Here is a 21,694-nt window from a genome sequence, read left to right as displayed (position 1 = left end):
CTAACTTCTCGGAACCGTTTACCCGCACGTAGGTCTCCCAACTTTGTCTTCGACGCGCTGCGCCTATTCTAAGAATTGTCCACCATGGGTACACTGGCATATCGCGTCTGAGCTTCACCCAAAACGAACGTCAACCGCGATGAGCTCAACTTTGCATTCTAGAAATACAGAGAATCTGATGAATCAATAGTACACATTGTTGCTACAACGGTATACGTTCTCGATACCCAAATAAATTACAGAGACAAAAGGTTGGATGGATGGAGCGTCCAAGGCCGGGAAAAGCAAAAGGGGGTAGAGAAAGAGACGAAAGAACGGTCGGTCAAGGGGGACCGAAGAAAGTCCAAGTCGAACCCGAACGAAAGGAAGTGAAAGAAAGGGTAAACTGTGCCGCCACAGAAGGATAAGGAATAATTCAAACGACCTGCCGACTTCTCCTCGACCTTTGCACAGTGCCAGAGCGCTCCAGTGCGTTTTTGAGGCTACGAATGTTATGCACGATCTCCGCTAAAGGGGCGTACGATCCGTTAGCAATGGCACTGGGGCCAGGAGACGACGGAAAAGGGAGCTTACCAGCGACTCTGGAATTCTCGGCTTCAAAGTCGTATCTCTTGTTCCTCGATCCACGGTTCAACACCAACTTGAAAGCAGATGACTTGGCCGACTGCTGACAGTCCGCGATGCTCTTGATGTGATAGGATGAGGTCTTGCCATGATCAAATACATTCTTCGCTTTATTCGTGGAAGGCATGATCTACAAGAAACGAGGACAAGTCAATCATCACATGAGGAGGCGCCGGACAGAATTGGCAAAGCAATGTCGGGCTCATAGGGAAAACACTACGCGCCCCGCCTGCGCCGCGCGACAGACACAAGCGGATCGTACAACCCCAAGCCCGACTGAACAAAACGAAAAACAGGAGGGGGAAAACGTACATGAATGTAAACCCCATCTATAGCAAGCGTTCGTTCCTGCCGAGTAACCAACATCGGCATCTTGCGATAAATGGTATATTTCTTGTAGGCTGCCGTCCAATCGAGTGCGGAGGAATGTTGTTGTTCGGGTGTATCGGTCACACCCTTGAAGATCGAAGCTGCATGGATGCACGGAAACAGTGCAGAGAACATAAGACCGCGAGTCAGGTACCATTCGGAAGCAAAGTGATGTGTACGTTGAAGGGTTTAAAGAGGACGCACCATTAGGATCCGTTGTCTTGATCTCCTTTGAGATGTTGAGCCCAAGGGTATGCAGCATGTTCCTCTTGACAAGACGCAGCTCTCGATTGCCTTGCAAACTTGCCACTGTACGATCAAGCGGGACCATGATTGTGGTTTTGCCATCAGGGAGCTCGAGCAACAGTGCATAGTCTTTAGGGTTCTGCAGCTTTCGTCGTCGACACACCATCTCCAGCGCCTCTTGCATGTACATCCCAGCAGAGCTATAAAGCAAAGTAGTGTCAGAACAGCAGTCAGTGGAACGCAAGAAGACAAAATCATACACAGGAATTGTCGTGGATATATGGACAGTATCCGGTGTATCCGTAACCCGAATGCGCAAGAAGATTTGGGGGCCATGGGTGAAGGAAGGTCCTAACGACGTCGAGAGCGGCACGGAACCAAGGTCTGAGCCCATGAACGGACTTCCTGAGCCAGACGGAACCGCAGAAAGTTGAGGGACGGTTAACTTGTCAGATTTCTTAGTGTTCAGTGTTCTCGATGGCCGACGCTGAATCTTGCTCTCCAAAATCTCATTTTGTTGTACTGTTCATGTCCGGTCAGCCGCGCTCCTTGAATCTACAAGGGACTACGTACTCTGAGCAGGCGTTGCCGCCAAAATAGCATATGCATCCGAGTTAAACTTGACAATCTTGCCCATCCGATCCGGCGCTGGATTGGTGATCAGTTAACAAACCCATAATTCCAGATGAAAATGTCGTACGAGGGAAATCGTCGTCAACTTCTCCATCGTCCTCGGCGATCCTGAGAATCCATCCGACAGCAGAGAGAACCTGCTCTCTCTTGGGATCCTCTGGATCGAGACCTTCGTCAAGTTTAGGTAGCCAGCCTTCTTCCCAATAGTTCCAGAGGGCGTATCCAATGACTTCTTCGACAGTGGCGTCCTTGCGAACATTGAGATCCATCGGCTTCCCTGCCGGATTGGTTGCGTGGGGGAAATAAACTTGCACATTCACAGAAGCGCCTTCAGCCCGTCCAGACATGGCAGCGTAAAGCTCCGCGAAGGGGTTCGAAGAACCGCTCGAATCAGCGAGCATCGCCGAAAGAGCTGATTTGCCAGGTTTGGCAGGGACAACCTTCTTCCTCGTGAACATCAACTCCATTGAAGACGAGATTGACGACGAAGGTCCATGCAGGATAGTCTGAGAGTTATCGCTCTTGCTTCTGGAGATGTTGGAATTAGACTTCTTGTGCATGGATGCGTCGCCTTCAGATTTGGGACCGTTCACCAGCGTCGTTCCTTCCAATGTAAGGTTGGCTGGTCGAGGACGAGAATGGCCACGACGGGTTTCTGTCACAGGACTGAGCCTGGCCGTGCGGGATCGATAGGGGGCGTGTGTGGAGTCGGGTGCTGACGAGTTGGGCATTGAGCTCATACCAGACATGATGGAGATGACCTCTGATGCGCTATCTGAGGTGATGTTGGTGGCCGCAAAGTCGCTGGAGTGGTTCAAGGTCAGAGCCATCGAGGGCAAAACTTGAGGTGTCACTCACGGGTCAAACTCGTCACCATCATCCATACTCTCGTCGTCACTATGGTCCACTCCAAAGCCCTCAGAAGACACATCAGAGTCATCGTTGTTGTCCACCTCCTCTTCAGACGTAGTGTCAAAACTAAGTGGGGGTGGAGGAGCTTGGGGAATCGCGTTCGGTCCTCTGCGCGCGGCAATACGCATTCGGCGCCTAGCCTCTGTTTCTGCTGAGAAACGCGGTACGAACTGTACAACTTTCTGCACTGGCGCTTCTTCTGGTGCTGTTGGTACTTGAATATGAACATTAGGCCCGGGTGATCCTTCGGTCTTGTCGCCGTCGGGAGGCGCATCCACCATGGCCCAGGGTTCGGCAGTCACATTCGCAATTGCAGATTTCGTGCTCGTCGAAGCTGGCGGCGCCGAAGTGCTCAGCGTGTCTTGCGTCTGGACTAGCGCGCCACTTGTAACAAAGTTCTTGACTTCAGGTTGTGCGTCCTTGGGAGCGGGTTGGATTTGGGAAAGCCGTTTCGACGTTGACATTCTCTTTCCATGCACGCGCATCCCCAACCCTCCTGACTTTCCACCCATGATCGTTTGAGTATACTTCAGACGGGCTCCAGGGAATCCAGAAGCGTTCTCGTTCTCCTCCTCGCTGAGATCAGGGCTGTGAGGGGTCGCCAGTTCTCGCCATCGTTCCAAGTCGGCAAGTCCTGAAGCTACGATGTAGGGATTTCCTTGGTACGAGGGGTCGAGACTGATTATTCGTGGTCCATATAGATCCTCTGAGTCGCGCAGATACGACAGACGTATCTGATGGATCAAATAACTGAACTATGTCAATGATTATTTGAAAAACAACGCCAAAACGCACTTACTCCGTATCACTAATTAGTGACATGGTCTGGCAATCCTATCGTCCTTAAGCACTCATTCCGGAGCCAAGCACTGCTCGATACTTGTCAGTGCACTGTACTTTTTCGACTCGTATTTGAACCAACCTTTCAGCAATGCCTGGCGTCGACCCCAATGGTTTGGGTAGAAGAGCCGTAAGCGGTTTCGCCACGGCCGGCATCAGGCCCAATTGTTTGACAAAACCGTCAACAACAAACATCGCGGCCCCTGAACCTTGTGTCGCTCGAACCTAGGCGTTTCCCAACGTCGACAAGAATGACCGACGCTTTTCAATCGAGGTGATTATGTTGTGAATAACGTACCCATAATCCCTTCGCCAACTTGAAGATAACGCAGGGAATGGCGATGGAGAAGAAAGTCGCGTTCATCGTTTCTCAGGATTTAGCCCGGGCAAGTACAGTAACCTCATGTTCAACAATGCACTTTTAACAGAACGGTGCAGATTTCCTCACTGCTTCCATCCAACCAGAAACGGTCTCTCATCGTTCACTCTCTAATTCATGCGCTGGGGCTGTTTAATCCAAGTCCAGGGCGTGCGCGCATTCAAGTGATAACCCCTCGACGAGCGTCCTACAAGGACTTGTCGACATTTCATAGCAAAGAGTATCTCGATTACATCCTGGACAAGGATAATGACGGGGTGACCAACCCTGAATTTGGCCTTCAAGATGTACGTATGACTGAACACCTTCCAACGTGAACCTGGCTCAAGACTTCCAGGACGCAGCATCATTCATAGGCCTTTCCGACTATGTCCCACTAGTAGCAGGTGCTACCCTGACTGCCTGTGAAACTCTTAAACAGAACTACAGCGACGTAGCAATCTGCTGGGATGGCGGTCGACACCATACACACAAGTCCAAGGCATCAGGCTTCTGTTACGTCGCCGACTGTGTTTTAGCTATCCTTTCCCTGAAGAAACTCGTTCCAGGGCCTGAGCCACGCAAGCCGCGCGTCATGTACCTGGACCTAGATCTCCACTTCTCAGACGCAGTGTCCGAGGCATTCCACACCCCCTCCAGACCTGCCGGTTCTTCCTCACAAACCCTGATACTCAGCATTCACCACGCCTCCCGTGGATTCTTTCCGGCGTCAAAGCTGAGCGGACTATCATCCATTTCCGATGCGGAGTACGACCCGTTCACCCTTTCCATTCCCTTGAATGTCGGTGCATCGGATGGCACCTACGGCCGCATTTGGCCAATCGTTGAACGTGTGGCGCGGACATTCTCTCCAGATTACACCATCGTGCAATGCGGAGCGGACGCCCTGGCCGGCGATCCTTACGCCACCTTTAATTGGTCGTTGGGATCGGGAGAAGGTTCTTTGGGCTGGTGCATCAATCGCATCCTCACATCCTGGCCAGGAAAGCATCTGTTGCTCGGTGGCGGTGGTTACAACTCACCCAATGTCGCTCGGGCATGGGCATATCTGACCTCGTTGGCGGTGAGTGTAATCACGGGTCTTTCAAAGCTAGGCCTGACCCAAACCAGCTGGAGTCTCCGTTAGACCTCGATTCCCCAATCCCAGAACATTCTGGGTTCCCTTTATATGGGCCTTCCTTCACAGTATGTATCTCTGGAACTCTTATGACAAGATGTTCACTGTTCTAACATTGACGTTACCAGTTGGACATACCTGCTGGGACCATGCAGGATCAGAACACGGAAGAGTACCTTAGCACGATCGAAACTTCTTTCGAGAGCGTGATAAAGGATTTGGCGGAGCGTGTGTCGAACTGAAATGTGTGGCAGAGCCCGGTTTTGGTCAGGCTCAGAGCCTTGCCCGTCGCTTGCGCTGCATAGCTGCAGTGCAATGTCGAGAAATCGGTGGGATATTTAGCCAAGCCCAGGGGACCAGTGAAATGGTGAATGTACCACCGTGGATCGCGAATCGGTGGGCACAATAACGATAGAGCATTGAGCCAGCCCCGGACGTGCCGCAAACCAGCGAGTTGGTAGCTGTGAAAGCTTGGACTGTGGGTGAACCTTCCAGTAACTTCATTGCACACATGTTGCCCTGGATACTCGCCCATCCGACCCTTCTTTAGCAACAATTGTGTATAAAAGCGAATGGTATATGTATAATCTAAAACAAGCCAAAAATCGCGCACAAAAGTTGTACCACGACTACAAAAATTCTAGCCCCACGCCAACCTGGATACCCTTCCTCGTTCCATCGCTTTTACTCGCAACCAATGGGACACCCAAGTTGACCTCCACCCGCACTGGGTCGAACCGGTAGATGAGGCCCAGACCAGCCGATATCGATGGACGGGCGAGCATGTCTTTGACGTTGTCTGTGAGTGGCCGTGCTGAAAGGCAAAGTCATTCATAGTGTCGGGGCAACGGTTCAGAATCAGCGTACCTCGGTCCACTTGCTCCAGCCTCCCAGCATTCACCCACAGATGTCCCTTTAGCGGCCAATGGGCTTTATTCGGAATGTCCCCAATCAGGCTCGCGCCAACCGAATAGTAGATGTCTCCGCCAATTGAGTCCTCTAGAAGCAGCATGAGCTCACGCATCACTGTCCACTAGCAGAGACACTTACGTCCATCGTGAGGACCTAGCCCGTTAGCTTTGAAAGAGCGCACGGAAGTTGGCCCTCCAAGCTGGAATCGGTCAGAGAAAAGTAGAGGCTTGTTCAAGCCCCAAAGTAGCCCCGTCCGACCAGCCAGAGAGAAAGACTGAAGAACATTGAGCATACGGAAGGTATAACGTGCATGTAAACTTACCAATCCAGGGATAAGTGGTCTTGAGACTTGACCCTCTGCCTCTGTCTTGTAGAAGGATGCGTCCCCGCCCAACCCTGAAAATTCGTGATAGAATTTGACATAACCGCCCCGTGTAGCGGCAATGCGATCGTTGCGGGTGTCCAAAGTATACGAATGGAAGATGGAGGATTTGATTGACTCCCCGGCAGCCTGACGCATGCTAGGACACTTAGTAGGATCATGAACCAATCTCGAACGGGATAAAGACCAACCTAATAGAGGCTGTTGGCAACAGGTCCCGGACATGTCTGTGGACAGCTTCATATCCCATTTCATGCAAGCCCTTCTCCAAAGTACCTCCCTGGAGAAGATAAGATATATGTCAAACTCGATACCGGACGGACCGCTAACCTAGCTCACTTTGACGACAGCTTTGAGACCACGCAAGCCTTCGAAACAACTTGCATACGACGTCTGGTCGCGCTCCAAGCCATAGACGCTGAACTCTCCGAAGGTGTTGAGGTCCGGGGTCAGAGGTGCGCTCAGAGAGGCCGTAAACGAGCGCCGGGTCTTGGTACCGAGCGAAAGGTTGGCAGTGAAGGTTTCTGCACCACCGAATACATTGCGAACGCGAGCTGACGCGCTCTAACTCAAGTTGTCAAACACATGACGGGCTTAAAGCAAGTTCAAGGACGTACCGCGCTGCCCTCGTTGTTCCCGAGTTCAGTGGCGCTACTCAGATACCAGCGACCCCGTTCCTTCGTTTTGAATATGATATCCACGTCGGTATTAGCTGCAGAAGAATTCTTGGCCCGTTCAATCTTGGCTTCAACAGTGGAGAAGAGGTCTGACTTGGTCAGGACTGCGCCAATTTTCCGTGTGGTGTGCAAGACAGATTCCAAGTCGCTTTGGCCTTCTGGAGAGTCCTTGTTGCTTGCAGCGAGGATGGGGTCGATGATAGAACCAAGGAACGATGTCCTCGTCCCGTGTGCGCCTTCAACACGGACAGAGGCAATGTTGACCGGTGTTTTGAGGTTGTTATTGACCTGTGCACTGTAAGAGGTTTGTCCTCCAACCTTTAGCAATATCGTACCGTTTCCTGTAGGTGCATCACCGCCGACTCATATTCCCCCCTCAGCCTCCTCTCTATTCGTTGTTGTTGCCATTTCAGCAACTTTTCAATCTCCTTTGGCTCCTTGTCTCGCGGGGCCGACGAGTTCTGGAGAGGCGGTTTTAGTGGCGGGTGGGACAGTTCTTCAGACATCTACACTTTATTAGTTATATTCACTAAAAATCCGAGCTCGACATACCTGCCAGCGATGAGAGTCGTTCCGACGACGAGTTCGCCGCGTCGGTCAACGTCGGGACATCATCACGTGGCCGGTGATCACACGCGTTAATCTAATCTTATCTGTCAATTCGAGATGATCGCATCATTCGGATCTATCAAGCTGCCGTTCTCGAGAGCGCCGCTCAAGCCGCAAACGCGCTGTCAAATAAATTTAGACCCCTATAAAGGGTACGTTGGACCCTTACGTTCTCCCGTCTGCGTGCCAGCTTTTTCTCTGGTACCCAAATGTCCTCGTCGTTCCCCCATAGCTACCAAGGGCCCGCGTCGCTCCCCTCAGACTACGCTGTGCTCTCGCAATACATGGGACAACGCAGGCAGGATGAAAACGACGGCACAATGTCCGAGTCAGACGGCACCGACGAGACGGTGACCCCCAAGAATCCTGCACAACGACGAGAGAGCTTCCCAGCGAGCGAGTACTATCGACCACCAAAACCAACCATTGGTTCTCGTCCAGATGTGCCCACCGAGTATACCCCGCTGCTCGCAGGACCTCCAGTTCCTCGAATCGAGGAGGAGATAGATTCGGACCCATCGTCGGACAATGAGAGCAAGCTGAACATGTTCTTCGAGGAGTTCCGCATCATCAGCAATTATGCTCTACCTGTATTTGGGTGCGTGTCGGAAATGTCCCTGCTCATGGACATTGGTTTCTCACTGGAAACGCTCCAGGACCCATTTGTTGGAGTATACCTTGATTATTGTCCCAGTCATCTCCATTGGACACATCTCCACTATTGCACTGGCGGCCATAAGCTTGGGCTCCATGACTGCCAGTGTAACTGGTTACAGTATTATCCAGGGATTCTGTAGTGCGCTTGACACTATGCTTCCGTCTGCCTGGACGTCTTCACACCCCGAATTTGTCGGGCTCTGGGCTCAACGAATGGGTATGCTCCATCCGCCATTCATCCATCCCCCAAGCCCCTAACGCAAAACTCTGTTGACAGGCGTGGTTATGGCAGGAACCCTTGTTGTACGTTTTTTAATTCCTGACTCAGGTGGTGATGCCCCTCAATGTTTCTTACTACAGCCAATCATACTCACATGGCTCAATGCCGAATCCATTTTGCTCTTCTTAAAACAAGATCCGGAGGTCGCTCGCTTAGCGAGTTTGTACCTTCGTTGGGCAATTCTGGGATTACCCGGTTCGTCTACTCACTGGAATTCTCTTCTGATTTTCGCTGACTGTTAGCCTTCACCAGCCTATACCTTTAACTGTATCAGTCGGTAGGCGAACCGGATGACATGCTCGATCAGCGATTGACCTATTTTTTGCCATAGGCGGTACTTCCAGTCCCAAGGTAGCTATTTCCTGACTCCGAACCCTACGCCACTCCATTAAAACGATCGTCCAGGTCTTTTCACCGTACCAACGCGCATCATCCTTGGAGTGGCGCCGATTAATGCCATAATTAACTACCTCCTCGGTATGTTCTGAGTCGCGCGCATCCGTGGACCTCGGTTGGTTCGTTGCTGACCTATGTTTAGTCTGGGGTCCTGAACCCATACGATTGGGATTCATTGGTGCCCCTATCGCATCGGCCATCTCATTCAACTTGATTTCCTTCTTCTCGCTCGCCTATGGCATATACTTCGTCCCGAAGACCGCCTGGCATCCACTTTCTCGGCGTATGTTCACGAGCTTGGGTATCTTGGTCCATCTGGGCTTGAGTGGTGTCGGTGCGTCCATCATGTCCCTGCACTCTTGATTTGGGTTTAACAACCAATGCAGGCCAGACCGCTTCTGAGTGGTGGGCATGGGAGCTTATGTCTCTGGCCGCGTCCCTGTAAGTCCCTTATTCATAACCGATCCGCCGTAGCCGCGCTAAACAATTTTTAGAATGGGTCCCGTGGTCCTTGCCACCCAGTCCGTTCTATTGACTTCCTCGTCTATGACCTTCCAGGCACCTTTCGCACTCGGTGTAGCAACTTCTGTTCGGTAAGAGTGGTCACGCTAGTCTCCATTTTCGCGTTGCTCAAACGGACATCCGCAACCAAAGTATCGGTAACTTGCTCGGTGAGCGAAACGCGAAGCGAGCAGGTGTGGCTGCTAGAACTGCGATTGTCATTGCTCTCTTGATCTCCGTCTTCACCAGGTGAGCCTCTATGACGCAGAACATAATGCTTGTGGCTGACGAGAGTAGCACGTTGTTTGTGACGTTCCGTAACTCTTGGGGACGTCTGTTTAACGATGACGACGGTTAGTGACCGTTCCCCCGACTTTCTCGAGAACGAACTCTTCTCATCTATGAACACAGAGGTCGTGAGTCTCACTGCCCACATTCTCCCCTTGGTTGCGCTCTTCCAAGTCGTGGATGGAAACGCCGCCGTGACGTCCGGTATCCTGCGTGCAATTGGAAAACAGTTCCTCGGCGCCTTGCTGAACCTCAGGTATACATCTTCGTCCATTCACCATGTCCACCGAACACCAACTCACACACCACCTTGCCTCTAGTGCATACTACGTCATCGGTATTCCATTCGGTGTATGGCTTGCCTTCCGCCGAGACATGGGCCTAACGGGCCTCTGGATTGGCTTGACTGTCTCACTCGTCTATTGCTCGTTCTTTGGCACTTTCATTTGTCTTCGCACGAATTGGGATCGTCAAGTGGAGAAGGTTGAAAAGCGCCTGGAGGCGGAGGAGAGAATGCGAGAGGCTGAAGCGCGCAAGAATGACGTCTCGAATGAGGGTGGCGAAAGGGGGTTGACGACCGTTGTGGAAGGTGGAGAGACTGAGGCGTTGCTGCACCATAGGGCTGGAAGGGGCAACAGTGACTAAGGCTTCGTATATCGTAGACCAGGGGTCCTAGTCGCGGGGTATGCGGTGTGAAATCTGGATTAGGGGTTCTTGGGCGTCACTAGTATAGGTTAAGTTTGCATTATACGAAACACGTTTACTGCATGTATTTCACGATCTATCATGACATTTCATGACTTGTTGTTTGTTTGTAATGTGACAGTTTTTCCGCAGAGATAACCCATCCTTCTGCGTATGGAGATAGACGCGGCAAATTGGGACGACGACGACCAGTCACTCCTCGCTGGAGTCGTGGGCGAGCGCTTAATTCTTGCTTTTCTAGGCGCTTATCCCTTTCCCCTGGCTAGAATGCAATGCATTCCAATCCGCTGAAACCTCTCATACGCCTAGGCCCAATGCACTACCATGATGAGCCAATGTGGACCTACAGCCTGGCCCAGGGAAAGGAAACAAGTCAACCCATAACTTTATTTGCATTTGGTGGCCAGTCTTTTTGCCTGGCCATCTGCCTCGTTGCCTCTCTGTGTACTACCTGTGGGCTTGATTCAAATGGAAACCCGTTGCTTCTCAGATGTTTAAGTTCTCTTCTTTGAGAGATGGGACAGGCGACCGCTGAAGACGCCCTCAAACAGAACCATTTAACGTACATTCTGTGCTAACTAATCGTCAGAACTGTCCTTCGAGGTTCGGATAATCACACGGCTGACTTAAAAAGGTAGTTTCATTGAGTTCAGTGGAGTAATTTTCTGTGTGCATCTTATCTTCTTCGACTTTGGGCGCTGGAGAACCACGTATGCCTTGCCCTTCTTGACGCACACAAGGGGGTTCTAAACAGGTCTCGCAGTAGAGAGAGGACCCCTCGTTGGTGTAATCACTTATTTACGACGCTGATTTGGAAGTTTCAGCGCTTTCTAGATGCAAGTAGGCATTGGTCAGGTGGGAGAGTCGTTGCCAACTTGGAGGTGCGCCCATAGGTGATCGACGAATGGTATAAAGAGGATGCAGAAGAGACCAGCTCTCGGCAGGATTGCGGTCTTTCCCCTCTTATTCAATCTTCCCTTCACTCCCTGCGCAAACATGGAGCCTGGACGATACAGGGTCATTAATGTCAAGGGTGGCACAGCCCTTGACCTCGATATTAACAACAACTCAACTGGTCAGTACTACTAACTACCGTGGTGCACCACCTTTTGCCTGTTAGTTGATTTGACATGCATGTAGTTCATGGATGGGCCTTTCATGGCGGCGACAACCAGCTTGTAGGTCTTTTAGAAGGTTCTGGTAGGATGTAGCCTACTGACCGCCTTCTCACTGTGAAGTGGGACTTTGAGCACATAGGAGACAACATCTGGACTATATGCAACGCCAACACCGGTGGCTACTTAGCCATCGTCAACGGCATCGCTGGCGACGGTGTCAAGGCTGTTTCATGGGCTGACCCGTTTGAGTGGGCCGTCTGGCCCGACGAGAACGATGGATCCGTCTGGAGGCAAGTAGACCGTCTCTACTAGATGGTATCGTCTATTCTACTTGAGCGCTAGCTGACCTTTCCGACTTCGAAATTACATAGGATCGGTGTCCCCGATACGGCTTTCCACCTCGACTTGAGCGACCACGGCAACTCTGCCGATGGTACCGCCGTCCAAGTGTGGAACGCTTCTGACGGACGAAACCAATGCTGGGTTGTTGAAGAGGGTAAGTCGCGATAGCTACTAGTTTTCTGAACCAGCGAGGTCTCTGTCCAGAAGCTTACACTTTATTCATCCCGCAGCTTGATGTACCGATCTACAATTTTCACCCTGAATATATTAACATGGAATGCGTGACATTGAAAGCGCAATATATCTCGTAGTGCATGTAACTTTGTCCGCGTTCTGAATCCTCCGAAGGCTTGGCATCAGCAGGGCCTTCCGCCCCTCCACTACTAGTGGTCGGGCGGAAGTGCCTGCCCTACAGAGTTTCGTCCGTGGTCGGAGTACAGTCAGTGCTGAACTATCTTTTGATCTCGAATGCTACAAGTTAACTGGGTCCCACTGCATCTTGAGGCCCGCATCGCTTCATGATTGCCAAGGGTCACGAGCATAGCCACTTTCTGCCGTGGCTGGGCGTGGCTGTACCTCTTTAAGCGCTCATGCTTCTTTGTGGCGATCCTCCACTCGCAAGGCCAAGGAGGGCGTGTACCGCCTCTGGGGTACTGCATCTCTTAGCCTGTGGTCCCTCTACCCTTTCATGTGGTCTTTGAGGTCCCGTACACGTGGATGCGTGCCAGCCCAACAGGTCTCTTGCGCCATTTCGAGCCTTTCCCCGAGCTCACGGCCCGACAGCTATCGCAACCTTCACGTCATCCAGCTTTGCCTTACCCCCTCATCATAAGCCCCTCGTTGCTCTGCCAAGTGCACTTGAGCTGCCGAGCTGCCCCACTTCCTTGTACTATCAAGAGTAGAAGAACTTCTGGGCATCTCCATCTCGACATGCTGCCACGCCCGTTCTGACCGTCACGCCGCTCCTGATCACCCTTGTTGCGCCGTAGAATTACGCCTTGCGTTCCTTTCATCAGTTTCTGGAGGTTTCTGGTCGGCTTTATTGCACCAAGTGGCCTTGGCTACCGCTTGGAAGCGGAGGCATAACGGCCTCTACGTCCAATTAGCACTCATCACCGGGGTTCTGACCTCTTCTGGGATGGACAAGCCCATCGATAAAGAATCAGCTCACAGGAGCACTAAGGATAGCTGAAACCTTGTTCTTTGTACGCACGCTGTCAGCAAGCTGTCGGGTTGTCACCTGAGTGCCCGTTGAGGGTATAAAGGCAGTCCCAGGCTACGACCCTTCTTCCCTCATCTACCATCACTAAAGAGCTGGAACCATGGTTGAACCCGGACGATACAAGATTGTGAATGCTCAGGGAGGCACCGTTGTTGACCTCAACACCTCCAACAACTGGAACAGTGGGTCCCATCCTTGTTTGGGCGGGCTCCCCCACGACTGACTCCCATCCCCTCCCCTGACAGTCCACGCATGCGCAGCCCACGGCGGTGATAACCAACACGTAGGTCTCCTCCTTACCTATTCCGGGTACTTTGTAGCATTGAGCGCGCTCCCCGATGCCACAGTGGGATATCGAGCAGACCGATGACGGCCACTTCCACATCAAGAACGCAGAGTCTGGCGGATACTTGGCCATCGTCGACGGTGCCCCTGGTGACGGTGTCGATGCCGTCCACTGGGAAGATCCTTTCGCATGGGCTATCTGGCCCGACGAGAACGATGATAGCGTCTGGAGGTGGGTTTGAGGCAATCCGCTGGCACAGTAACTGACGGACGTTACATTGAACAGGATCGGCGTCCCCGACTCACCATTCCACCTTGATTTGACCAACCATGGTGACTCCGCTGATGGGACTCCCATCCAAGTGTGGGGTGCTTGGGAAGGACGAAATCAGTGCTGGATCTTTGAGGCTGGTATGTAACGCCATCTTCCCAAAGATACCAAGAACTAACCACAATCGTGATATATCTCAGTCTAATCGGAGTACGGGCAGCATATCGGGGTCATGAAAGATTGGAACTGTATATGTTTGAGTTCAAGCAATATTAAAAGTGTCTGATAGCACCGTCTGCACTGAGATCGACTTCCTGAGTTTGGTTGTGAGGAGGTTCCCCAGCTTGATTATGGACATAACTCCTTTGAACTTAGCTGCGACAGGCCATGTTGACTCTTGTGCACCACTAACTCACCAAACACTGGGATTCACAAGGAACCCCAGTATGTGGCTATACATTTTAAGCGCTCATGATCAGTCCCTGGCAGATTGTCTAATAAGGCTTGAAGGATGCTTAATGCAGGTATTCCGTGAGCATCTCAAGGAACCACGGATACCTTTTGGCTCGATTGAACGTCTGCAGCCCCCTTTCTTATTCGCTCAATATGATCCCTGTCCCCAGTGTTTGCGTAGCGGCGTCACGGGCATGGGGCGAAGGCTTGGCCCCACGCGCCGCACTCGAATGCTCGAGAACATGCCCATTTGTTCAAAACCAATCAGGGATTCAAACGACCAGAGAAGTGGCTCAGCTCGATGAAGGATCACTATCGATCACGAATGGTTCGTCACAGATATCGATATGCCCAACTACGATAGGCAACGGCGTTGTTCAGGCCATCGCACAAGCCTCGAGGTAACAATTCATTCAATGTGTGGAGATTCGGGTATCTCCCTATAGCTGATCGATGATGGGGCGTAACCATATAAGAAGGTCCCGGGGGGCCGCAAAGGCTCATCTTCAAACCTCATCCTTCCCCTCAATTCGTACGCAAGACTAACGACAACATGCCACCCCCACTCCAAGTTCAAGGACAAGCCGTCGGAAACGGGAAATACAAGATCGCCAACGTCAAAGGTGGCACTGTCGTTGACCTCGATGTCAATCAGAGCAAAGGTGAGTTGGGTATTCCCCTCGCCTCCATGGGGCCTCGAGCTGACGGTCATACACCTTCCAGTCCATGCATGGCAGTACCACGGTAACAACAACCAACACGTAAGTTCCTCATCCGTCACAAAACCCCGACCTCGATCCCCATCCTCGCCATTGTACTGATCCATCGCTTCCCTCTAGTGGGAAATCAACTACCAAGGCGGCAACACCTATAGCATTCGCAACGTGCAGACCGGAGGCTACCTGGCTGTCGAGAGGGGCACCGCCGGTGAAGGCTCCAACGTCGTTGTCTGGAAAGACGCGTTTATGTGGGCGATCTGGCGCGACGAGAAGGATCGGACAGTTTGGAGGTATGTCCAGGTCTCTTCATCTTCGAAGAAGCGTGGCTAACAAGTTGGGCGAGTAGAATCGGGGCTCCTCGCACCCCCTTCCACCTGGACTTGAGCAATCATGGTAACTCGTCCAACGGAAACCCCATCAAGACGTATGGTGCCTGGGACGGGCGCAACCAATGCTGGTTCATCGAGCAAAGTAAGTGTTGGGTTAGTTGCAGGCCGGCTTGAGCTAATGGCGGTTTTCTTGTTCCAGTCGAGAATCAATGAATATCGGACAATGCACCTAAATCATAATGTCTACAAATGTAATAGTTAGTGAGAATGGTATCGAGTCCAATGGAATACAACCTACTTTTGAGACGGTGCATATTGAGGTGTGGTAGGGGAAATAGCAAATGCCTTGCTGGCGGAGCGTGCGTCGGTCTCGATCCCTTACCGTACTATCCGTGTACACTTTCACTTTCCTCCATTTTGTACCAGGCGCGATAGAGCATTATAGGATTTTGTTGGTGTATAATCCCAGAGCGGAGGTATTATGGGGTGGTCTAAATAAAAAGGTGATAATAGTTTTGCTGAAGCGCACAGGTGAGCCGGGCGGTATACCAAAGTAAAAAGGGAGACGCACCAAACGCTGTAGAGTTCACCGAGCCCTGCAAATAACCTCTCCCGGCAGCTTCAACGCCAGCGCCTCCCTCGCCTCCAACCATTCGTGTTCAGGGTGATTCGTCCTCACAACCGCGACCTCTCCCATTCCCAAAGGTTTGATAGTCTGCGCCCGTCTCCCCGTGCATATCCTCCGGATTTCCGCGACGTCCATGAAGATTCGCTTGCTTGGTTTGCTGACGAGTTCCATGTGGCTGAGAACAGGCATGTCATTGCGGTACTTGAGGTCTGCCCATATCCTCTTTTCGGCCTCTCCCGCCTTGTTAAAGTCATCTGGGGATGGTCTGTTGATTGTTCCCCGCGTCAATGACGAGATGAAGCCTGCTCGGAGGAGAATTGAGAGGATTCCGAGGTTTTGAGTGCTGTGTTCGACGAGGACCTTCTGGTGTCGTGCCCGGAAGGCATTTTGGATGTGCGAGCAGAGGTAGTGAGGAAGCATCGTGTCAGGTGTGGTCCGCTACTCAAGAACGTTGCCAGCGACGACGACGGGGGGAATTGGAGTGCTGGTGCTGGACACGGTGTTGCGAAAGAACCAAGCGCCTCTGACAACATTTTGCCAGCGCGTCAACATGTACAAACAACGCCTCTTGACTTCCGACCACCACCGCGAATCGTCTCCAGTCAATATTTTTGCATCTAGCCCTGGGTCTACATCGTCTTTATTGTCCGGAAAGAGACGAAAGAGATGCTGTGCATGTGTGGAACACCAGGCGGTCGCCGCTAGAGAAGACTGCAGCGGTCAGGTCGACTTCTGCGAACATCTCGTCTCCTTCACTCGGCTCAGCTGCCCGCAACGGACAGCTTTTATCGCCCCAAATCCTTGAAGAATGTCTTCTCTGGCGTAATACCTAGCCAAAATATTTCAAACGGCGAGATGGGGTGTTCTTATAGTCTTCCTTCCTGGCTTCCAACTGCTCCCAGAACCTCGAATGATTCTATTGTTGGGCCGGTTCCCTTCTCTCTACAATCATGGGACAACCGTATGACAAAACTCGCATGCCTTCCTATTCACGAAATCGTGCCGATGCCCGCTCGTTCAACGTCGTCCCGTCCCATGGACGCGATTCGGTGCATCTTAATTCTCCAAATGTACAAATGATGTCGTACGCTCCTCTTCTATGTTCTTCTTGCGTCCGCCGCCATCGACCCCATCTTCTCCACATTGCGCAGTATAAAAACTTGTACTTTCAGCTAATAACAAAGGACAGTAACGACGAACATGATGTATATTTTCCCCCTCTTGACGTTTTTACTTCCATTGTTACCCGCAGCAATGGCGGTTACAGTAACCGTGAATGCGGCTGCCAGTCATGAGATTCCTTCTACATTGTGTATGTGGTTGTTCGTCTTCCTACATAATCCTCACTGTTGAGCACTGAATCTCAGGGGGACTGATGTACGAGGTGAGCCAGCCTTTCACAGATTTGTTTCCACTTCTTACCATCGGCTTTAGGATATCAGCGTAAGTTCCCTGTTCTGACAATCCGATGACAATGTTCTGAAGCTCTGGACAGTATGTGAGTGCCCAGGTGTGATATCTCACAGATCGCATGAACCCGTCATAAACAGAGCGGTGACGGTGGACTATACGGAGAATGTGTGTATGATGAACACTTCGTGCTACCCCATATCTCTGAACATCGCCTCTTTAGTACTGCAAAACCGGGCATTCCAGCTGACAACTCCTGGTAATCGTTGTTACTCATGGATACCTCTGTTTCTCACTTCAAAACAGGTACCGCTGCCTCCCTTACTGGTTGGCAGGCATTGAATGGTGCAACCATACGTGTTATACGGGAGAGCACCCCTGTGTCGTCGCGCCTTCCCAATGCGCTACAAGTCGTTTTCCCTCGCGGGAGGCCTGGCGCCGCCGGCTTCGCGAATACGGGATATGCAGGTATGGATCTCCACTTCTGTATCGCCGACCAAGTGCACGTCTCACCTCGTTGCCCTAGGCATTAAAATTACTTCCGGAACAACCTACAAAGCATCCTTTTACTACCGCTTCCCCAACCGCTCCAACTTCAATGGAAACCTGACGGTCCGGCTTCAAACCGCCAACGGGCAGGTCCTGGCAACAGCCAATGTTCCTGTGTCCGGTTCTCAAACGACATGGAACCAAGTTACCTTCGATCTAGTCGCAACTGCCACACCCTCATCCACATCTAACTTGTTCTCTATAACCGCAGATGGCGCACAGGCTGCAGGCCAAACCATCCATTTCACGATGCTTTCGCTCTTCCCGCCTACTTTCAAAAATCGGGCTAATGGAATGAGAGTAGACCTTGCAGAAGCACTTGTGGAGTTGGCACCTTCGTTCTTCCGTTTCCCGGGTGGAAACAATCTGGAGGGGCAGACAGTTGAGCGACGCTGGCAATGGAATGCTACGGCACGTCTCCCCGCATTGTCTTTCTCAGATATAATCTTACAGCGTTAACGGTGCCTAGGTTGGTCCATTGATCGAGAGGCCAGGTCGAATGGGAGACTGGACCTATGTCAACACCGAGTACGGGAATCCCGATATCCACAACTCTCACAACCACCTCTGACATTGTAGCTCCCCAGCGGCTTGGGTCTCCTCGAATACCTGTACTGGTGCGAAGACATTAATGCAGAGCCAATCATGGGTGTTTGGGCCGGTAGGTTGCTATTTCCTCAATTCAAGAGTGCCTTTAACGTAATTTCATAGGTTATGCACTCGGTGGAACGAGTGTCCCGGAGAACCAGCTGGGACCCTATATCCAGCAAGCCATTGACCAGGTCAGGCCTGTGTGGCTCTGAGGCTCTCCGAGGAGTCAGGACTAATACGAGAGTTTCATTAGATCAACTTCGCCATCGGCGATCCCGACAAGAGTGCGCCAGGTGCATAACTCCTGGATATTTGTAATGCGAGGCCCACATCTGACCTTTCATATGCAGCCGCCCTTCGACGCTCACTGGGTCGTACCGAACCCTTTGCTATGAGGTTCGTCGAGATTGGCAACGAGGTAAGGAATCTCCTTTATGTACTGCATGGCTTCCATTCACCAACCGGATGAATTTAGGACTGGTTCGCTTCCGAGTCGTACATCTATCGATGGAAACATTTCGCCAATGCTCTCCAGGCTGAATTCCCACAACTCAGTATGCAGTTCCAACTCCCCCTTTTAAAACCATGACTGACACGCCGCGACAGGCTTCATTGCAACCACCCGTCCATATGACCCTGTTCTCACTCCCAGGCCGACCCATTATGACGTTCATGTCTACCAGACGCCTAGTATGTTTCTCCAAAGAAACGTCCATCCCCCATGCGACTAACGAGCCTTTCAGCATGGTTTGCGCAGAACTCCTTCTACTATGACAGTTTCCAGGTAAGCGGTTTTTCAAAATCCCATCCATTTTCCAGCCATTTTCCAGCCCCCTTACCGACCTTTTCCTTTTACTCAGAGGAACGGAACGAAGTACTTCGAGGGAGAATACGCGGCGATTTCCACCAACCCGAACGATCTCTTCGGTTCGCCAGCAAACGGACGACTCGTCTATCCGACCATGCAAAGCGCTGCTGGGGAAGCGGCGTTTATGACTGGTTTGGAGAGAAACAGTGATATTGTTTTCGCTGCGGCGTATGCACCTTTGATTGGAGTAGGTTTTGACTTCAGTTCACTTTGTTTCTGCGGTATCTGACGGGATTTCGTAGCACGCTACGAGGAATCAATGGGTACGTGGCGCGTTATATCCATTGATGTTTTTCTAACGGTTTCGGTGGATGTGAAGACCCCCAACCTCATTGCTTTCGAGTAAGTATTTATGTGAAGTATCGCAAGGAATACATCTCACTTGTTATTCTGCAGCGCCGGCTCAGTCTACAGATCTACCAGCTACTACGTCCAAAAGGTACGAACTGAGTACCCCGCGTTGTAATTGACCCCTCACACACCCATCCAGTTCTTCAGCGTCTATCGAGGAGACGAGTATCTCCCTAGCACCCTTCCCAGCCGCACTGGAACGCAATTTTGGAGTGTAGTCAGGAAAAAGTCCACCAGGGAGATCATCATCAAGGTGGGCAGCCACAGTTTTTTTCTTCTTCAACTCCTATCCTGAAAACTTGATTCTAACCTTTATCCCAGACTGTGAATGTCGCACCCTCGGCTGGCCAATTCACTTTTGTTCTCCCGTTCAACAACGTCGCCAGCACGGGGACGGCTTATATTTTGAGTGGAGGGGGAACGTCTAGCAATACTCCTTCCAACCCGAATGCCATTGTCCCGAGGACCGTGACCATCCCCACTGGAAAGAGGTTTGATTTCACGGCTCCTGGTGTTAGCGTTTGTATTTTGATCTTCGAGGCATACTGAGTGAGGTGTTGTGTTAGTCTTCTGTGTACCGCATACCAGTTGTAAATTTGTAGATATCTTGAATTCAGTCAACCAAGAGGCACTAGCACTGTCTCCAGCAATATTTAACAATCTGTACGCCAAGTTCCGGCGTCCCCTTGGCTCTACAACGCGAATTCTTGTCGAGTGAGAAAGGGGTCCCTTTGCCTTGCGGGGAAATCAATCCGCGACGCGGGTTCGGCAGAAGGTCAACGTCAAACGTACGGCATCGCCAAAACTGCGTACCGTGTCTTTCCTTCTGCCCACCACGACCAGCGACTACGACGAACAGGACAACGACCACGTCAAAGCCCATCAACATTGTGACTGACGAAACAAACGCGATCAAATGGCGTCGGTGAAGATTGGGACTCTCATCATTCGGGTGAGTTCGATGCATCGGGATTTCGCCATTGAGCTCGTGCTCTGCTCGTGTCTTTATTGACAGTCGAGCATGGAACTTTCCCCGAAGACCTTGCATAGATTGGATACATGTCCAACAACAAGTTGGCTAACGCTGTATGACAGACACTTTCCAAACCTATCGCAACCAAAATCAAGGAACAGGCGCGACAGTGAGCCTATTCTCCCGTTCTGGGGCACCTCTCGGTGGTAACAACCCAAGCCTCCAGACATCCTAGGTTCCGCCAATGGTGCATCAACCTCGCCCAAGGGATGTACAGAACTGAAGTGAAACTACGCACGAACATCCTCGGAGAACAAATGAAGCACCTCCACATTCGTCCCCTCTCAGAGACAAGGTGCGTTTCGCCGATTGTTTCTGGTTGGTATGATTATCTCATTAGGTTCCTCGTTGACTTTACACAGAGCGATAGACCAAGGCGCCAACTTCTTAGCAGAAGGCTTCATGTTCTCTGTGGCAGCAGCACTGATTATAGGCGAAGCCTTCCGTTCGTCGCGGAACCAATCGAAACGACGTGATTCTGTAGACGACCAGCTCGATGCACTCGGAACCCAGATATCGGAACTACAAGCTAAAGTGGAGAGTCTGTCTGAGAAGTGGGACGACGACTTGAGAGACGAACGGATACGGTACGTCATGGTGCTTTTGCTTCCAGCAGACACAGTGAAGTATGCGTCTATAGGAACGACGAACTTGCACGGATACTCGAGCGAGTGGTGGAAATCGGTCTTCGAGGTGGCTGGGCAGAGTTCCAAGACTCGCCAGTACAGATACCCAGAGTCAACTTGGCACCTCACTCGCACCGGACTCAGCTAGCTGGCGAACCAGAAGAAATGCACTCGATATCTGACTTACCACCGCAAGAGACCCAGATAGACGTCACCGCGCCTACAGAGCCCTCCAAGTCGGACAAAGATTCAAAGTCTGGTTCTCCTTCATAGAATGGACCAGTTACGGCCCCCTGCTATCGCTTTTCACCCCTCATCATTCACCGCCTCACCCTGGCACACAACTAATCCAATACCTCCACTTGCTAGATC

General features: G+C 51.5%; 11 protein-coding genes across 11 annotated transcripts; 7 read left to right on the top strand and 4 right to left on the bottom strand.

Annotated features, from left to right (window-relative positions):
• Positions 1-415: 415 nt before the first annotated feature.
• On the bottom strand, positions 416-751 carry CC1G_15699 (hypothetical protein; the record flags this gene model as incomplete). The annotated part of the gene is made up of 2 exons (XM_002910224.1): positions 416-507; positions 574-751. The coding sequence occupies 2 exons, from the start codon at positions 749-751 to the stop codon at positions 416-418; spliced, it is 270 nt and encodes an 89-aa protein (XP_002910270.1).
• Positions 752-840: 89 nt separating this feature from the next.
• Positions 841-3,606, bottom strand: CC1G_15698 (stress-activated map kinase-interacting protein 1; the record flags this gene model as incomplete). The annotated part of the gene is made up of 8 exons (XM_002910223.1): positions 841-900; positions 937-1,094; positions 1,198-1,439; positions 1,500-1,761; positions 1,813-1,887; positions 1,940-2,676; positions 2,731-3,534; positions 3,584-3,606. 8 exons carry the CDS (start codon positions 3,604-3,606, stop codon positions 841-843), a joined length of 2,361 nt encoding a protein of 786 aa, XP_002910269.1.
• Positions 3,607-3,715: 109 nt separating this feature from the next.
• On the top strand, positions 3,716-5,362 carry CC1G_05302 (histone deacetylase 8; the record flags this gene model as incomplete). Its single annotated transcript, XM_001840364.2, has 5 exons — positions 3,716-3,754; positions 4,090-4,290; positions 4,341-5,066; positions 5,114-5,188; positions 5,249-5,362. 5 exons carry the CDS (start codon positions 3,716-3,718, stop codon positions 5,360-5,362), a joined length of 1,155 nt encoding a protein of 384 aa, XP_001840416.2.
• A 320-nt stretch (positions 5,363-5,682) lies between these two features.
• CC1G_05301 (mitochondrial protein) lies at positions 5,683-7,597 on the bottom strand (the record flags this gene model as incomplete). Its single annotated transcript, XM_001840363.2, has 8 exons — positions 5,683-5,934; positions 5,988-6,119; positions 6,171-6,306; positions 6,355-6,553; positions 6,606-6,694; positions 6,754-6,978; positions 7,032-7,379; positions 7,427-7,597. The coding sequence occupies 8 exons, from the start codon at positions 7,595-7,597 to the stop codon at positions 5,750-5,752; spliced, it is 1,485 nt and encodes a 494-aa protein (XP_001840415.1). The 3' UTR covers positions 5,683-5,749.
• A 293-nt stretch (positions 7,598-7,890) lies between these two features.
• Positions 7,891-10,467, top strand: CC1G_05300 (hypothetical protein; the record flags this gene model as incomplete). Its single annotated transcript, XM_001840362.2, has 14 exons — positions 7,891-8,298; positions 8,357-8,574; positions 8,635-8,660; positions 8,718-8,832; positions 8,890-8,914; positions 8,969-8,988; positions 9,043-9,114; positions 9,176-9,367; positions 9,420-9,474; positions 9,528-9,626; positions 9,688-9,783; positions 9,832-9,887; positions 9,946-10,078; positions 10,143-10,467. The coding sequence occupies exons 1-14, from the start codon at positions 7,910-7,912 to the stop codon at positions 10,465-10,467; spliced, it is 1,821 nt and encodes a 606-aa protein (XP_001840414.1). The 5' UTR covers positions 7,891-7,909.
• A 1,056-nt stretch (positions 10,468-11,523) lies between these two features.
• On the top strand, positions 11,524-12,222 carry CC1G_05299 (hypothetical protein; the record flags this gene model as incomplete). The annotated part of the gene is made up of 5 exons (XM_001840361.2): positions 11,524-11,602; positions 11,668-11,705; positions 11,766-11,893; positions 12,017-12,141; positions 12,218-12,222. The coding sequence occupies 5 exons, from the start codon at positions 11,524-11,526 to the stop codon at positions 12,220-12,222; spliced, it is 375 nt and encodes a 124-aa protein (XP_001840413.2).
• A 1,087-nt stretch (positions 12,223-13,309) lies between these two features.
• CC1G_05298 (hypothetical protein) lies at positions 13,310-13,913 on the top strand (the record flags this gene model as incomplete). The annotated part of the gene is made up of 4 exons (XM_001840360.2): positions 13,310-13,391; positions 13,455-13,492; positions 13,557-13,726; positions 13,781-13,913. 4 exons carry the CDS (start codon positions 13,310-13,312, stop codon positions 13,911-13,913), a joined length of 423 nt encoding a protein of 140 aa, XP_001840412.2.
• An 858-nt stretch (positions 13,914-14,771) lies between these two features.
• On the top strand, positions 14,772-15,479 carry CC1G_05297 (hypothetical protein; the record flags this gene model as incomplete). The annotated part of the gene is made up of 5 exons (XM_001840359.1): positions 14,772-14,880; positions 14,942-14,979; positions 15,058-15,227; positions 15,284-15,408; positions 15,466-15,479. 5 exons carry the CDS (start codon positions 14,772-14,774, stop codon positions 15,477-15,479), a joined length of 456 nt encoding a protein of 151 aa, XP_001840411.1.
• Positions 15,480-15,681: 202 nt separating this feature from the next.
• On the bottom strand, positions 15,682-16,381 carry CC1G_05296 (mitochondrial 37S ribosomal protein MRPS8). Its single transcript, XM_001840358.2, has 2 exons — positions 15,838-16,381; positions 15,682-15,784 (listed from the first exon to the last, which is right to left on the bottom strand). Exon 1 carries the CDS (start codon positions 16,312-16,314, stop codon positions 15,853-15,855), a length of 462 nt encoding a protein of 153 aa, XP_001840410.2. The 5' UTR covers positions 16,315-16,381; the 3' UTR covers positions 15,682-15,784; positions 15,838-15,852.
• Positions 16,382-17,148: 767 nt separating this feature from the next.
• CC1G_05295 (alpha-L-arabinofuranosidase A) lies at positions 17,149-20,212 on the top strand (the record flags this gene model as incomplete). The annotated part of the gene is made up of 15 exons (XM_001840357.2): positions 17,149-17,206; positions 17,611-17,772; positions 17,831-18,268; positions 18,323-18,381; positions 18,433-18,514; positions 18,565-18,635; positions 18,698-18,737; positions 18,795-18,862; positions 18,920-18,998; positions 19,051-19,134; positions 19,188-19,228; positions 19,275-19,499; positions 19,555-19,575; positions 19,803-19,916; positions 19,985-20,212. The coding sequence occupies 15 exons, from the start codon at positions 17,149-17,151 to the stop codon at positions 20,210-20,212; spliced, it is 1,770 nt and encodes a 589-aa protein (XP_001840409.2).
• A 367-nt stretch (positions 20,213-20,579) lies between these two features.
• CC1G_05294 (hypothetical protein) lies at positions 20,580-21,595 on the top strand (the record flags this gene model as incomplete). The annotated part of the gene is made up of 5 exons (XM_001840356.1): positions 20,580-20,615; positions 20,759-20,805; positions 20,863-20,991; positions 21,059-21,283; positions 21,337-21,595. 5 exons carry the CDS (start codon positions 20,580-20,582, stop codon positions 21,593-21,595), a joined length of 696 nt encoding a protein of 231 aa, XP_001840408.1.
• Positions 21,596-21,694: the final 99 nt, after the last annotated feature.

The sequence above is a fragment of the Coprinopsis cinerea genome (assembly GCF_000182895.1).
Source record: "Coprinopsis cinerea okayama7#130 chromosome 11 map unlocalized cont3.11, whole genome shotgun sequence".
NCBI classification, from domain to species: domain Eukaryota; kingdom Fungi; phylum Basidiomycota; class Agaricomycetes; order Agaricales; family Psathyrellaceae; genus Coprinopsis; species Coprinopsis cinerea.
This window is presented reverse-complemented; position numbering and strand designations above follow the sequence as displayed.

Excerpts from the sequence above, each read along its gene's own strand:
- CC1G_05296 (XM_001840358.2), bottom strand. The coding sequence starts at position 16,314 with ATGCTTCCTCACTACCTCTGCTCGCACATCCAAAATGCCTTCCGGGCA.